The 14,651-nt window shown below is 49.3% G+C and overlaps 1 protein-coding gene across 2 annotated transcripts in view; it reads right to left on the reverse strand.

Moving 5' to 3' along the window:
* Positions 1–2,480: 2,480 nt before the first annotated feature.
* The window catches only part of Mbtps1 (membrane bound transcription factor peptidase, site 1), a 54,711-nt gene continuing 42,540 nt past the window's right edge, over positions 2,481–14,651 (reverse strand). Inside the window, exons 18-23 of one of the 2 annotated variants that reach the window (XM_028875729.2) lie at positions 14,486–14,563; positions 12,089–12,229; positions 10,061–10,192; positions 8,401–8,527; positions 4,807–4,937; positions 2,481–3,308 (exon numbers count right to left, since the gene is read on the reverse strand). In XM_028875729.2, coding sequence (XP_028731562.1) covers positions 3,112–3,308; positions 4,807–4,937; positions 8,401–8,527; positions 10,061–10,192; positions 12,089–12,229; positions 14,486–14,563 — 806 coding nt within the window. In that variant the 3' untranslated portion in view covers positions 2,481–3,111. The remainder of the gene's footprint in view (positions 3,309–4,806; positions 4,938–8,400; positions 8,528–10,060; positions 10,193–12,088; positions 12,230–14,485; positions 14,564–14,651) is intronic. The other variant, XM_037206299.1, reaches the window with a different exon arrangement.

Below are 14,651 nucleotides of genomic sequence, written 5' to 3' on the forward strand. Positions count from 1 at the left end.
GATTTGTCTGTTCTGGCCATTTCATGCCACCGCCGTCACAGGCAATGCCGCTTTTCGTATCTGTCTTTTCTCACTCACATGTGTGTTTAAGGTTTATCACGAGGTAGCATGAGGCAGAGTGTCCCTCAAGGTTAGTCTGCCATCTCACCGTCTACAGAGACTCTGCCTCAGCTGTAGTAGAACTCTGCACATCTCCTATAGCTTTGACTCAGCCGCTTCCGGCCACGTCTAGGAATGGGGCTTCAGGGTCTCACTACTGCCTCAGACCTTCCAGGTGGATTCCACTGGGGGCAAGACCCTGGAACTCCAGTTTCCAGGCCACTCCTCTGTGTCTTCTAGGCACCAGGGAAAGAAACCAACCTTCTACTAGTATGCACTAAGGGGGTTATTTGAGGGGGTAAAAATCAGGAACTTCTCTGGAAACCCCTACTTAATCCACACAGGGAAAATAAACAAACTCTGGCAATGTGTGGCTCAGCAGATCAAAGGCCCAGTCTCCCTCACCTCAGTGGGCTTCCTTGCTCCGGCCAACCTGAAGACAGCAAAATACTGCAGGCTGTAAGCAGCCTTGGCAGGCTGCCCACTTTAACAGGTGCCCAGAGGTGAAGGCTTGGCAGGTCCTGTGCAGCTGATGTGGACCAGGGTCAGCTTTTGGAGGTACTCAAGTTCTCGTTTTTGCATGGGCCCAGTATGGACAAACGTGAATGTGTAAAGTCTGGATTTGGGCATCCCACAGAGAACAAGCATGGGTTCTAAGAGCACTCTGGAGCTGGAAGGGCTGGGCTTGAGGTATTAAAATGCCTAGAGAGCAGCAAGGGAGCCAGTGTTGGGAACAGTCTCCAAGGTGAAGTTTGCCCACGGCCAGCAACCTGGTTGGTTCTGCGGCAAGCTTGCTGGCAACAGCTATACACAGGCAGGAGCAGTCCATCCCACAGCCACATGCTGTCATCAGAGCTGTGCTAGTCCCATGCCCGCAGCAGCTCCCCTTCACATCAGCGTGGAGGAGGTGACACTGGCCCTGTTTCACACAGGAACCAAAGCCCAGAGACCTTACCTGCAGTCATGACAAGCGGCAGAGATGGGATCTGAACAGGAGGATTTCATATTCCACACTTCCGACTCGTCACCCTGAAACCTATGCTGCCTGGGCCCACCCGCTCTGCTGCCTCAGTCCTGGCCCTTCTCGTTCCTGTGCTCTGGGGATACTCACCCCAGAGGTCCTCTGAGCTGAGGGGTGATTAGTGAGTCCATACCCTTGAGAGTGACCAGAGGCCCCACATTAACCACTTTTCCTTGGGCAAGCAGGAGTTCCATGCAGGCACAGGGTCCACTGTGTGCTGATAGAGCCAGGACTGCTTGTGACATTGTGAAGGACCTCCAACAGGGATCCAGCACTGCATGGGCCTTAGTAATACCTCCCAGACCCAACAGCAGCCACGAGAGCAGCTACGGTTAGGAGTGACTCGCGATCTGCCAAGGGCAAGATACCCAGGCAGTCCTGCTCTTCTCTCCCCAGACTTCCTTCTGCCCACGACCCACAGCAGCCCTGGTCACAGCCACAGGTCTCTAGGCAGCTGCCCTCAGCCATGGTGTACAGGGATCCCATGGGAAGCTGGGACTCAGCATGTTTAAAGAAGCAATTGAAGGAAGAAGCCCAAGTCTGACCAAAATTCATAATGTTCACGCTTCATCAAGAAAGTGAAAGGCCACTTCAAGTCTGATAAAGGAGCTCCTACCTGGACATGGAAAGAAAGTTCACAAGTCAGTAACAAAGGTTCAAATGACCCATTAAAAACCAAGCACAGGCTAGAAACAGCATTTCTCCAAGGAAGATGCACAAATGGTCATTCCAGCTCAGTCTCCGGGAATACACAGAGAAACCACAAGGGATGCCACTGCAGCACTGTGACCACAACAATAGAGATAAGCACGCGCCAGGGCACAAAGACGACAGGATTCACACCTCCTGACGGCAAACATGTCAAATACTGCACGCTCTGGGAAATTGGACAGTTTCTCCAAAAGTATGATGGCATCACTCCTAGGAAGACAAACATGCTTGCTCACCAGCACATGAATGACACTGTCTGTAGCAACTGGCAAGTGGTCTAGCCACAGCAGAGTATTCAGCCATGAAAAGGAATGCCTCTGACACATGCACCACGAGGGAAGCTTGAAGACAAGACACCAACAGGAAGAAAGCAGCAAAGGACCACACGATGTGAATTCATGATAGAAACCACCACAACAGGCAGCTGCTAACAGGCCTAAGCTTTCTTTGGGAGTGACAGCAATGTTCTGGAGTTAAGAGTCAAATGGCACTGGCCACACTACCTAGTGAGAACACTGGAGCTCATGGGAGCATAGCCCAAATGGACATTTTTTACAGTGTGTGCACCAGCTAAGCCAGACCCCTCTCAGGGTTGACAGCGAGAACAGGAAGGTGGCAGGGGTCTGGTATACAACACGTTCCAGCTCTGTAAGGTTATGCATATTTATTGAAAATTTCCTTCACCAACAATGGTGAATCAAGACCCCAAATTACAAAACATGATGGCAGTTGATACTTATAAAAATAAAGCAAAGGCCTGCACTTCCCAGATCTGTGCATGTTCCCTTCAGTTCAGTCTGTCCTCTCATCAAAAAGGTCACGGAATCTGACTCCTTAGGATATCACTGCAGAAAACTGCACTCAACTGACAGACAAAACAACAGGTTTGCTTCCAAACAGCACAAGTCTTTAAAGTGACTCTCCCCACAATAAATATAGAAAATAGCCTGGAACAAGCATGTCTTCGCTTGGTCAGGGTTGCAAGCTTTATGTAGAAAGTGTGTCCCGACAAGCCCTTCCAGGCTCTGTGTCTTTGGTGCACTGTCACGGGGCCTGACGCCACCGTAGGCTGAGTTACTGAGCACCTCCTGTCAGAGCCTAGCAGTGAGGTACCTCAGGATGTACCTCAGAGATGCCTGGGGAGAACACACTAACCCAGCCGCAAGCTGGAGATGGGGTTCCTTGGAAACAGGCACCTCCCAGGATGCTCTTCTGATGCCCTGTGTGGCCATCAGAGTGGTCCAAGGCTTGTTGGCGTCTATGGCTGGCCACTGTGATGGTCACACTGACGGGGTCCTTGGTGGGTGGGTCTGCTGTGCAAGCTGTGGTCGCTTTGCTCTGGGCCTCCTCCGCTTTGGCCGGCTTTTGGCTTTGCTGATCTGTACCACAAAGAAGGCCAGGGCCACCATGGCTCCAAGGAAGGCAAAGACAGGGATGGTCTGGCCCACCTCTTGGTTGTAGCGGCCAGGCATGATCCCTGCAAGAGGACAGTCATTGGTCAATGGTGCCACAAAACTAGAGCTACAGCCTTTCTGAGAATCAGTTCATCAGAGACCAAATGCTGACTCTATTAGCTGAGCTGGTAGGGCAGACATCACTCCTGAGCCAGAGTTAAGGAGCCCAGGCTGCTAACCATAGTGTTGGTGAGAGTCATGGAGCTTGTATTTATCAGCTGATCCCAAGCATCCCTATGTGTATGGGGTAGTGGTATCTCAGACTGTTTAGCCTCCTGGCTTGTGGGTGGCAGGGCAGGCCTCAATCCTATCACAACCAGCCTACCTCAGCAGGGCCCAGAGTTTCCCAAAGATCAATGGAAGACATACTAGTCTCAATCTAGAGGAGAAGAGGACAGTGCTGGAGTCCTACTAGCTGAGGAAAAATAAGCAAGGCAGGGAGGTACTAGAGGCCTGTTGGTCATGTTCCCCAGGGGGCAATTCCTCCTGGAAGGACCATCAGAGAAGCCTCAGACTAAAAGGCAATGATTCTGTAATGAAGCGATGCCAAGGGCTCCAGAGCTGACCATCATCAGCACACCCTATGACCTATACACTTCAGGGTCTTGGCTTCACCTCATGAAGTTCCCCCAGTTAGCCTCCGATGGCTGGGATACCTTTCCCCAGCCAATTCCTGAAATCCAGAGAAAACCTCCCTTGGGAGCTATAAATCCCTGAGGAGGCCACAGGAGTTTCCAGAATAAAGGGACCACACACACTCAGCTGGAGGGACCTGGAACCAACTCTCCCAGCTAAAACACGGGAACCTGGAATAAGAAGTCTGTTCAGGCCAAAGGAACCTGGTACAGCTCAGGCAAACGACAGTCCAGCTGTCAAGACAGGCCGCGGAGGACCCAACAACCCCAGGGGCCAGCATAACAGAGAAACCCCATAGAGAAAAGTTGTTTCCTGGAGCCCACAGTACATACCTGCTTACAGAACTTCAGCAAAGAGTACCCAGATTACTGTTGGATAACTTAGTGTGCCATGTAGCAAACACACTAAAAACTGCCATTTAAAATCTGTACAGAGGAGCTGGAGACAGGGCTCAGTGGGTAAGTGTACTTGTTGCTCTTCTAGAGGACCTGGGTTCGAAGGCTTCCCAGAACCACATAGTGGCTCACAACCATCAACCTGTAACTCTAGTTTGGAGGATCTGAAGAGGGTGTCTGACTCTCAAGGGCACCAGGCACATTGTGGTACACATACATACATACATACATACAGGCAAACACTCACACACAAAAATAAATGTTTTAATTAAAATGTGTATATAGAATTTTCTAAGAGAAATGGCATCTTCATCTCTAGACCTCTTAGCCTTGCCAATTTGTACTACAAAGGCAGCCAGGACCACCACAGTTCCCAGGAATGCCTAGGAAGGCAGGAAGGCAGGAAGGCCTGGCCCTCCTCCCTGGCGAGGGGAAACACCTGGAAACCCACAGCAGGATATAGCCCAGAAAGATGCCCTTGAGGACTCACCTCCAGGAATGTCCCAGGCACCACTTTCTCCAGGGGACAAAGGTCTCACTTGAGGGCGATTCGATCGAAAGTTGGGTAACACTACTTTGTCCAGGTCAATGGAGAGCAGCTTCTGATGTTTCCAAAGATTACTTCCGGGAATAGATTAAAACAAAAAAAGGTAAGTATCTGTCCTCACCTGGACACTTAGCTGATACACAACACACCACAAGCAACATACTGGGCAGCGTGAACCTCCACCTTGGATCGCCTGACTGGGAACAGAGCAACCAGAGCAAGTGCCTGCTTCCAGGTCCTGAGAAAGGCAGAGTCAGATCCATGCTCTGAGATCAGAGCCTGAGGAAGCGCTCTCCCGGGGACTTCTAACACAGCCTCCCAAGCCCATTTCTGTTCAGCACTGGCAACACTGCCAAGCAAGGCAAGAGGACAGTCCAGGCTGGAGCTCTGGAAAGAGCAGAGGATAAGGTGTCACGGAAGGCCTTCTTCCTTCCTTCCTTCCTTCCTTCCTTCCTTCCTTCCTTCCTTCCTTCCTTCCTTTCCTTTCCTTTCCTTTCCTTTCTTTCTTTCTTTCTTTTTTTTTTTTTTTAGGCTCCAAGTAACCACAGCTTGCTTTCTGGATGCAAAGCAATACAGTGGAGGAACTCCACAACAACCACACTCGGGAAATGGTACCAGACCAACCAGCCTGGTGGACTCAGACCAGCAACCGCAATGAGAATAGGACAGATTTGCAAATAATCAAGAACTTAAGAACAGGTGAGCAGGAAACACCTGCCTGCCTGGGGTGACAACCAACAAAACGTGTGCTGGAACTGTGGGCACTCAGGTGGGAGTAAGGCACTGCTCAAAGGCACTGCTCATCTCTGTTTCCTCTTTAGGTCTGAGGAATTCGGTTAGGCCAATGCAATTAGAGCTGAAGATCACAATGGCTGATGCACTCTGAACAGAAATGCACAACCTGTTGACACCTTGGGGAGAGCCAAGGATACTAACAGAAGGAAGGTATCTGAAATGAAGAATTCCTAATCTTCCTGTGTCAGTCCACCTAGAAGTTGTTGACCTGTGTCTTCTTTACTGTAGTTGAAGAAAGGCATAGGCAACCAGTCCCAGCGGCAGCGCCAGGCGTGAAGCTTGTCACTGGAGGGGGTGGGGAGAGACCACCAGTGGCTCCGGCTGAGCACAGCTTGGCCAGCTCCCACAACTGCAGCCCAGCCTGTTTTGGGTGACTTAACGCTACTGCTCAGGATCAATCTGTCTGAAAAGTTAACTGACAAAGACATGGGACCCGTGGCGTCTTAAGCTTTCCAAGCATATTGCTAAGTGGACATTCTAACAGTGTCCTACGTCCTGGAGCTTCCTGGGGGCTGACTGGACTTTCTAGTGGGGCACTGACATAAAAGCACTCACGTTACCACTGGAGCCTCACAGCACACTGATGTGATGGAGGGAGGGTCTGCCTTGAGTCAATGTTCCCACAGCAACGACACCTAAGGACACCTGAAGCCTGAAGACCTGGGAAAAAGCCTCACCTCACAGAGATGGGAACTTGCCCTTAGCATAGCTGATGGCAATCTGCAGCTGTCTAACACAGACACAGAATCTTCTAGAGATTCAGAATATATCCCGATCTAAGTCTCTGAAGACTGAGAATAACTTCCCTCAATCTGTGACATGTGAGATAAGAGAGCAGCTCGGTGGTATGGCAAGGAGAGGGATTGCTGAGAGCAAGTCACAATTCAATTCCAGGAGCTGAACATTATCAGCACCCTGGACGGACTCAGAGAGGGAGGGATTATCGGATGTGGCCAGCCAGATACCAAGGGTGTTGTTGTCTATCTCAGAGCCTTCAGTGCACACCGGGGAGAACTGGGCTTCTGGCACTCCAGCTATCACGGCTGCTCCTCAAGAAGGCACTGCGGATCATGTCTAGAATATAAAGTCTGGTCTGAATGCTAGGATAACAGAAGCTTCTAAATAAATAAGGATTCAGATATGGAAATATATTCCAAGTTTTAAATGATGCAAGGTGAATGAAACGGAAAAGCACTCTTCAATGAAAGGTTCGGGAAGAACACTGCTGCTAAAGGCCAAGTGATATACGTAACTTTCTGTGGGCGAGTGCACACGAGTGCCGGGGCCACTGGGGCACAGAGGCCAACAGTGGTGCATCCCTCCCTCCCTCTCTACTTATTTAAGACAAAAGGTCTCTGGGCGTGCTGCTCCAACTAGACTGGCTGCCGGTGAGCCCCAGACATTCTTCTGTTCCCACTCCTCAGCACTGTGGTTACAGGTGCATGCTGCTATGCCCAGCTTTTTTCTTTTTTTTTTTTTTTTTTTTGTTTTTCGAGACAGGGTTTCTCTGCGTAGTTTTGCGCCTTTCCTGGAGCTCACTTGGTAGCCCAGGCTGGCCTCGAACTCACAGCGATCCGCCTGGCTCTGCCTCCCGAGTGCTGGGATTAAAGGCGTGCGCCACCACCGCCTGGCTCCCAGCTTTTTTCTTTCTTTCTTCCTTCCTTCCTTCCTTCCTTCCTTCCTTCCTTCCTTCCTTTCTTTCTTTCTTTTTAAAATGGGGTTCTAGGGAATAAACTCAGTGTGTGGCAAGTACTTTACTAAGCCATCTCCATGGTGTCAACTTTCCTGTTTTCTGTGACAGCTATTCTAAGACATGGTCCTTGAGCAGAACACTGAGGACCTGCACTCGTGGAGCAGTGAAGTATGCAGGTGATCATAACAGGCCAGGCTGTCTCCTTCTCACAGAATGGGTGGGGATCCTACCCTTGGCTAGGCCACATCTGTCCATCACTGAACCAAGCATAGTGGCAGCCACAAAAGGGGAGGAAGGAGGGAGGTGAGAGATTGTTTTAAAGGAAGCCTATGCCAGGAAGGGTTGAGAGAAGCACACACCTGCCCTGCAAGGGTATGTCTGCCAGTTAGCTCTGGGACACCAGGCCCAGTTAACTTTGCTCCATCTTGTCCTGCTTAGGCAAGATGCCAGAGAGAGGAAGTTGAAGGTGCAAGCTGGTGAGATGGCTCAGCATGGCCTGGCTGGAGGAAACCGCAGTGGTCACTCAGGGCTGAGAAACTGAAGAGAATGAGGCAGATGAAGATGTCAGGTGAGAGACAGAGGGGCAGAGCCACACAAGGCCGGCCACACACGAGTGCAGCACCTCTGGACAAAAGCCACAGCTAATGGCAGGCCCTTCTGGCTGGGCCACCATAGCAGAAGCCACACCTCCCAGAAGCACTTCAGTGCTGGCTGCAGGAGAGAGAAGCATCTGCACTCCACATACAACATCTGGACAGGGAGCACAGCTGCAAACGACAGCCCTCGGACCCCGCTGCAGCCTGAGCTGAGCTGCTGCTAAGACAGCACGTGGTGGGACCCCAGCTTCCTTCAAAGCACTCGACTGCAGGACACCACCAAAGTACGTTTCTAAAGATCAATCTGGAGTTTCTCATTTCCACAACTGTCAGAAAATGACAAGCTAGACTGGATTATTCACAGTGATGTCAGCAAAACTGCATTCTCTCCTATAAAAAAGGAATGGGTCACAGGCCCTGGGGATCAGGAGGAAAGCACATGCAGACACTGACCTGGGCGCAGTCTCATTCAAAGGCTGTGGCTTGGCCCATGACAAGTGTGGACAGGCTGGAAGAGGCCGAGGTTTCGGGTCTCCCAAGTGGGCCTCAAGAACCTTGGAGTACCGATGAAGGTGGTTTCCTGAGGTCAGCAGCAGCAAGGACAGAAAAGGTGACCACCATTATAAACTACAGGAGAGAAAAGGGGCTTTCTGCCAACAGCTGTATTCTGTCAACTCCCCAATGTGCTTCAAGACCACACCTGACAGGAAGCCTGAGTCCCTTCATCAGGGTCTCACTGGCAGTGAGACTATCAATCACACAAATAAGGCCACCAAGGGCAGTGCCACAGAAAAACCTCTCTTCTGGAATACTTAATAATCTGGCAAAGTAAACAAACCAATTACATTTCTAGGTTTTACTTTTTTTTTTTTTTTTTTTTCCGAGACAGGGTTTCTCTGTGTAGCTTTGTGCCTTTCCTGGATCTCGCTCTGTAGATCAGGCTGGCCTCGAACTCACAGAGATCCGCCTGCCTCTGCCTCCCGAGTGCTGGGATTAAAGGCGTGCACCACTACCGCCCGGCTGGTTTTACATTTCTTAAATCTGTGCCCCTCACATTGCAGCCACCAGCTAAGCTACACACTGCTACAGGGCAAATGAAATAGGTGTCCCACATCCAAGGAACTTTTAAAGCAGCAGACTGAAATGTATTATGAAAATGACTTTTACCTTTTCTACTTTGTACGTGTGTGGAGTATACACGTGTGTGTGAGAGTGTAGAGACCAGAGATCAACGTTGGATGTCGTCCTTACTCTACAGTACTCTCATGGAACCTGGAAGTCACAGACTCTGCTGGCCTGGCTGGCCAGTGTCTTATCTCACCCGAGCTGGGGTTACAGACATGCTCTACGTACGCACTCAGTGTTTATGAGGCTGCTGCGGGAGGATCCAAACTGAAGTTCTCATGCTATCTGGCAAACACTCTGTCAACTGAGCCACCTCCCCAACCCTCCTTATATTTTAATGTAGCTGTTGGGATTTCTCTTTCCCCAGTCTTGGCTTTCTTTATTTTGAGATGGGGGTCACTATCAACAGGCCAGTCTGGCCTCCATTTAGTCTCTTCCCATAATCACCTAAGTGCTGGGATTACAGGCATACAACACCATGGCTGGCTGCTACTATAAAATTCTAAACGACTTCTGGGGCTCACATCCTTCTGCGGACAGCACTGCAAGGAAGAGAACATTAGGTTCTGTGAGTACACGAGCACCAATCCACACAGACCCTGGAGCAGAGAGCTTTAGACTCAGCTCACATGGACCGAGTGACCTGAGGTAGCTGCTTAACCTCTCTGCCTCCTGTCTCTTCACCTGTAATCCCAGCTCTATGAGGCTCCAATGCCTTCTTTAGGCCTCACCAGGCACGTGCACATTTCTCTCATGTACAAAAATATTTTAAAGGATGCTGGACTCCAGAAGGGCACCTATATACAGGGCCCATAACTCCTATCCATCCTGGGAGCAGGCGGATGAGTCCACAGCTGTGCTACCAGCACACCCTGAGAAAACTCACCACTCTCACTGAGGGCGGGTCCCTGCACTAGCAAGTAGTACTGTCTTGATGCAGCACTGAGCTGGCTCAAGTCCCTGCTGAGGCACTGTGAGAGACACTCACCTTCCATCCTTTCAGGAGGAGCCAAGCCAGCTCCACTGGGTGGACGCTGCCGGTTCCCTGAATGGCTAAGGCTGGGAGGGGTCACGCCATATGATGTGTACTGAAGGAGCGCATCCAGAAGCCAAAAGCAGTCTGCAGAGTCAACAGGCACACTACTTAGGATCCAATTTGTAAAATGAATCCCTCCAGGAGAATTGAAGAACACTAGCTCCCATGAAGAGGGGGCAATGGAGGTTCAGAAGTCAGAAGTTTAGGTCAATATGAAGCTGATACCCTCACCAGACTCTCCTACTCTTGAGAAGAATGCATGTTCCATAGGCAGGGTTCCGGCCCACCCAGGACAGCTACTCCAGTGCCAGCTGACTGTAGGTGGAATTTACTCTATGTCTCAGGGCCCTGGGCACCTCAGCCCCACTGTGACTGGTTAGGACCACCTGCCTGAGTGTCACACAGCTCCAGACAGCTCATGGGCAAAGACAGAACAGTGTTCATTCAGAGATGGCAAGACCATGTGACACCCACTGAAAAAAGAATAGCCTTCACAAAAGGAGCTCCAAGGACATGAGCTGCTGCTAAGGACCTGAAGTCATCCTGGGAACAGGAAATCGGTTTGAACTATGAGGGAGCAGACATGGAAAGGCCAGTTTAAGATTAGAGGAGAGGGTCTATTATTTGAGTCAGTGGTCCTAACCAATATGGTCAATTCTTTTCTGGACATCTCAGAATCCAAGTCTGAGAATACAAGAAGCTCCCACTCAGAGCTGCACAAAGCCTCCTCCTAAGGAGGCTGCAGATGCTCCCATCCTAGACCTGGTCTCTCTGTCCACTCCCTCCCTCCTACCCCCTATTTACCCAGCCCAAGTCCCATTAACACCTATCTGGACCACAGAAGCTTCATGAGTGGGAAAGACTGTTAAGTACTCTACTCTAGAAAGAGCATGCACTTCTGACCAAGTGCCAAAAGCCCCCAAGGACTCAAAGAGCCGCCATCTGAAATGTACAAGCACAGACAGTCCCTTTAGGCACTTAAAATTTTAATAAAGACTCTTAACAGGAAAGCTCAGATCCTAAAGAGAATTTCTGTGGAAATAAAACATTAATCTCCTATCTGCTGTGACTTTAAACCTTACTTCTGGTTTAAAAAAAAAAAAAAAAAAAATCAAAAATCAATCATAGTCTAAGGACTTACATAAGCCACTGAAATCCAGTCAACATCAACTGGACATTGGGGAAAGGTGCAGCATCTGGCATGTGCCTACGGCCCCACTGTCTGAGCACCCTGAGGTAGAGCAGAGTCCGAGACGAGCCTGGTTTACCAGCATCTTCCCAGATCAAGACCTGCAGCGCTGCCACTGTTCCTTCCTTAAAGGAAGAAAATGAAGTCCACACCCAAGCACATGAGCAGCATTCTTGGAGGATACAAGAGACAGGCCGCAAAAGAGAACTAACTCTGCCTTCTTGCTTCCTGTCCTCAAGAAAATGACAGTGGCCCCTCACTGGTAAACGCTCTCAGCACCCCAAATTCTCAAGTCTTAGGGGAGAGCAACAAGCAAGGCCTCCAAGATGCATGCATGGCTGGGAAGAGAGGCCAGACCAAAGAAACACACAGGACGTCACACAACCTAGCAGGAAGCCTGAGAAGGGCAGAACATGGGTCACCTAGGTAAAGGGACTCCACTAACAGGTGACATTGATTCATGCCCATAAGATGGGAAAACAGAGGTGGATACTGAGGTCTGTAGAGGTTTTGTGTAGCCTCTTCAGGTATCTGCAGAAATATTCCAGCAATCCAAGTACCTGGTAGGCACATGCCTGGCTCCTGTGGGCAAGTACTGTTTATTTCTCCAGCTCTGGCCAGCGCCTCTCCAGAGACAAAGGAAAGAGAACCATGTACCCAAATCATTAAGCCTGTGTGCTTCTTCTTCTCTTTTACGGCCATGCTGGGTTTGAACTCAGGTCTTGTACATCCGAAGCAAGTGCTCTACCACTGAGCTGCAGCCCCAGCCCTCCTGTGTGTTCTTTCCTTACCCTTCTGTCTGTGACTGTCATCCAGGCAATTGGAGTCTCCATACAAGACGATCCGGCCTCCACCCTCAGCTGGAATCTGATAGAGCCCCAGAATGGGAACATTTTCAACAACTGCTGTCTCTTGTTTTAAGACCTCCAATCCTGCAGTGAACAACAGCAGAGAGAGGTCTCTGAGGGATGACTCATTTTCTAGTTGCCTCTTGGCCTGAGATTTGACCTACCTGACACAAAACCAGCAAAACACAACATTCAATCAAGACAGTGCAAATCTTCAGAACAGGGAAGCAGTGTTTTAAGCATTATTAATTTTAGTTTTAACAAAATCCAGCTCTCACAAAACTAGTGTCTACAAATGCAGCCTCTACTGACATCTCAGACTCTATGCTGTATTACAGGAGTGGGACAAACGCAGCTAACTTTTAAAATGTGTGTCCTTCCACATGCCATTCAGACGTAAGACTTGATGAAGCACACACCTTACAACAGCACCTCTGACCTGCCAAGCAGACAGCACATGAAAATGTTTAATGAATCAAGATATAAAAAAGTACCAGTGCCCTGGGCAGCTGCCAACAGCGTAGCCACATTAGTTTATGCTACGTACACTTAAGTTTACCCTACTAGGTGCCAGACGCCATCAGAATTTGCGACTGTGCCTATGGCCAGCTGTTATATGCCCACCTGTGGAGTGAAGTAAGGGATTTAACAGGACATACCCAGATGGCCATGGATGCACTTACATTTAGCCCCAAGCTACCTAAGAATTTTGTTATTTTTTTTCCCCTTTGCTTGCCCCGTTTTCCTTTTTTGGTGATACTGGGGCATGAACCTAAGGCTAGGTAAGCACTCTACAGCACTGAACTACACCCCACCCCTTTTCTTTCTAACTTTTGATCTGATGGGGTGTCCTGCTAAGTCACCCAAGCAGGCATCAAGCTTGTGGTTCTCCTGCCTCAATTGTATCAGTAGTTAGGGATGACAAGCCTGTGTCACCTTGCTCAGCTTTGACTATAAGGCCTTTTCTGCTCTAACATGACAAGCACCATCAACGTACTACCTTTTATATCCAAAGACTATCCAAGTTAACACCAAGCAGTTGACTTTTTAGACTATGCTAAAACACAAAATAAAGTATACATTATTAAATCTACTTTTGCTATCTCCTTTTCCAAAATACTGAACTACAGGAGGCAGCAAACAAGCTAGGAGGCCATCACTCTTACCCCAGAAGCGGCAAGCCTGTGAGAGCAGCATTTAGAAAGCACTAACTTACAATGAGCTAGGCCAAGGGGCTGAGAAGATAAAATCTGGTGCTTAAAGTGGCCACAAACAGTTGAAACACTGTATTGTATTTTCAACTGATAAAACTGTCTCTCGGTTACAGAAAAACAGCCATCTTGATGGTGGTGTGGCTGGTCACTCTGAAGACAGAACACAAGCTGTCACATAAGGCACGTCAGTCTCCTGGCACTTAGCACAGATGAGACATGTCTTACAGCTCGGAATCCCAACTCTGGAGTGACAACCATAGGAAGAACATCCTGTGGTCCTGTCCTACTGTCCTGAACCTAACTTTCAAAACTAGATGTAGCCTGGTTTGTCCCAGCAGGTGGGTTCTGTGCACTCAGCAGACTGTTACCCACACTAGGGGCCTGGCCCAGACTTGAGGGATGTCTGCTGTGAGTAAACATAGATAAATAGCAATGCCCCCTGGAAGGGAAGATAGTGTTTTTTGTTTGGTTTTGTTTAGTTGTTGGGTTTTTGTTTTTTTGGGGGTGGGGTGGGGGTGGGTTTCCAGACAAGGTTTCTGTCTAGCCCTAGCTATCCTGGAACTCGATTTGTAGATCAGGCTGTCCTCCAACTCACAGATATCCACCTGCCACTGCCTCCTGAGTGCTGAGATTACAGGCATGTGCTACCTCTGCCCAGAAGATAGTGTTTCTAACCTGAATCTTCATCAAGCTAAGAACTCTCAAAGCCAACAAGACTATGCTATAGCTGTGCACCAATCACAGAAGATCAACCCTTAGACTGTGACCAAGATAATGTTGAGCTCTGTCCTGGAGAAACCCCATTTCCTCTGCAGACTACACACACACATTCAAATTATCATCAAGAGTCTGTTTCGCTCATTTTGGAATCCCCCAGAGTCCATGTCACAGTAAACAAACACTACTACAGAGAGTTTTAGCAGGAAGCAGAGCAGAGGGAAGGGAAGGCCCGGACTACTTACTAGTGGCATTCTAAATGCCCAACAAAGCATGCAGAAGTGGGCTGCGAGGTGCACACAAGGATGCACCGAACACCACTGAACCAGACACATCAGAAGTGAATCTCTGGGAGAGGGAGAGGGAGATAAAGGAGACTAGAGGCCTGTGACCAGTACCCTTTCTTTACCTTGGTCCTTGAAAGTCTGTGTGATCACGACACCATCTTCTGGAAACTTGGCGATGCTGCACCCCGACGCATAATACACTGGAAAACAATTGCTCATCATTAAGGGAGCAGAAATGCCCAACACTCGACTCACTGACCCATCATGCATTTCAGACCTGGTCTACAT

The sequence above is a fragment of the Peromyscus leucopus genome, chromosome 5, assembly GCF_004664715.2.
Source record: "Peromyscus leucopus breed LL Stock chromosome 5, UCI_PerLeu_2.1, whole genome shotgun sequence".
NCBI classification, from domain to species: Eukaryota; Metazoa; Chordata; class Mammalia; order Rodentia; family Cricetidae; genus Peromyscus; species Peromyscus leucopus.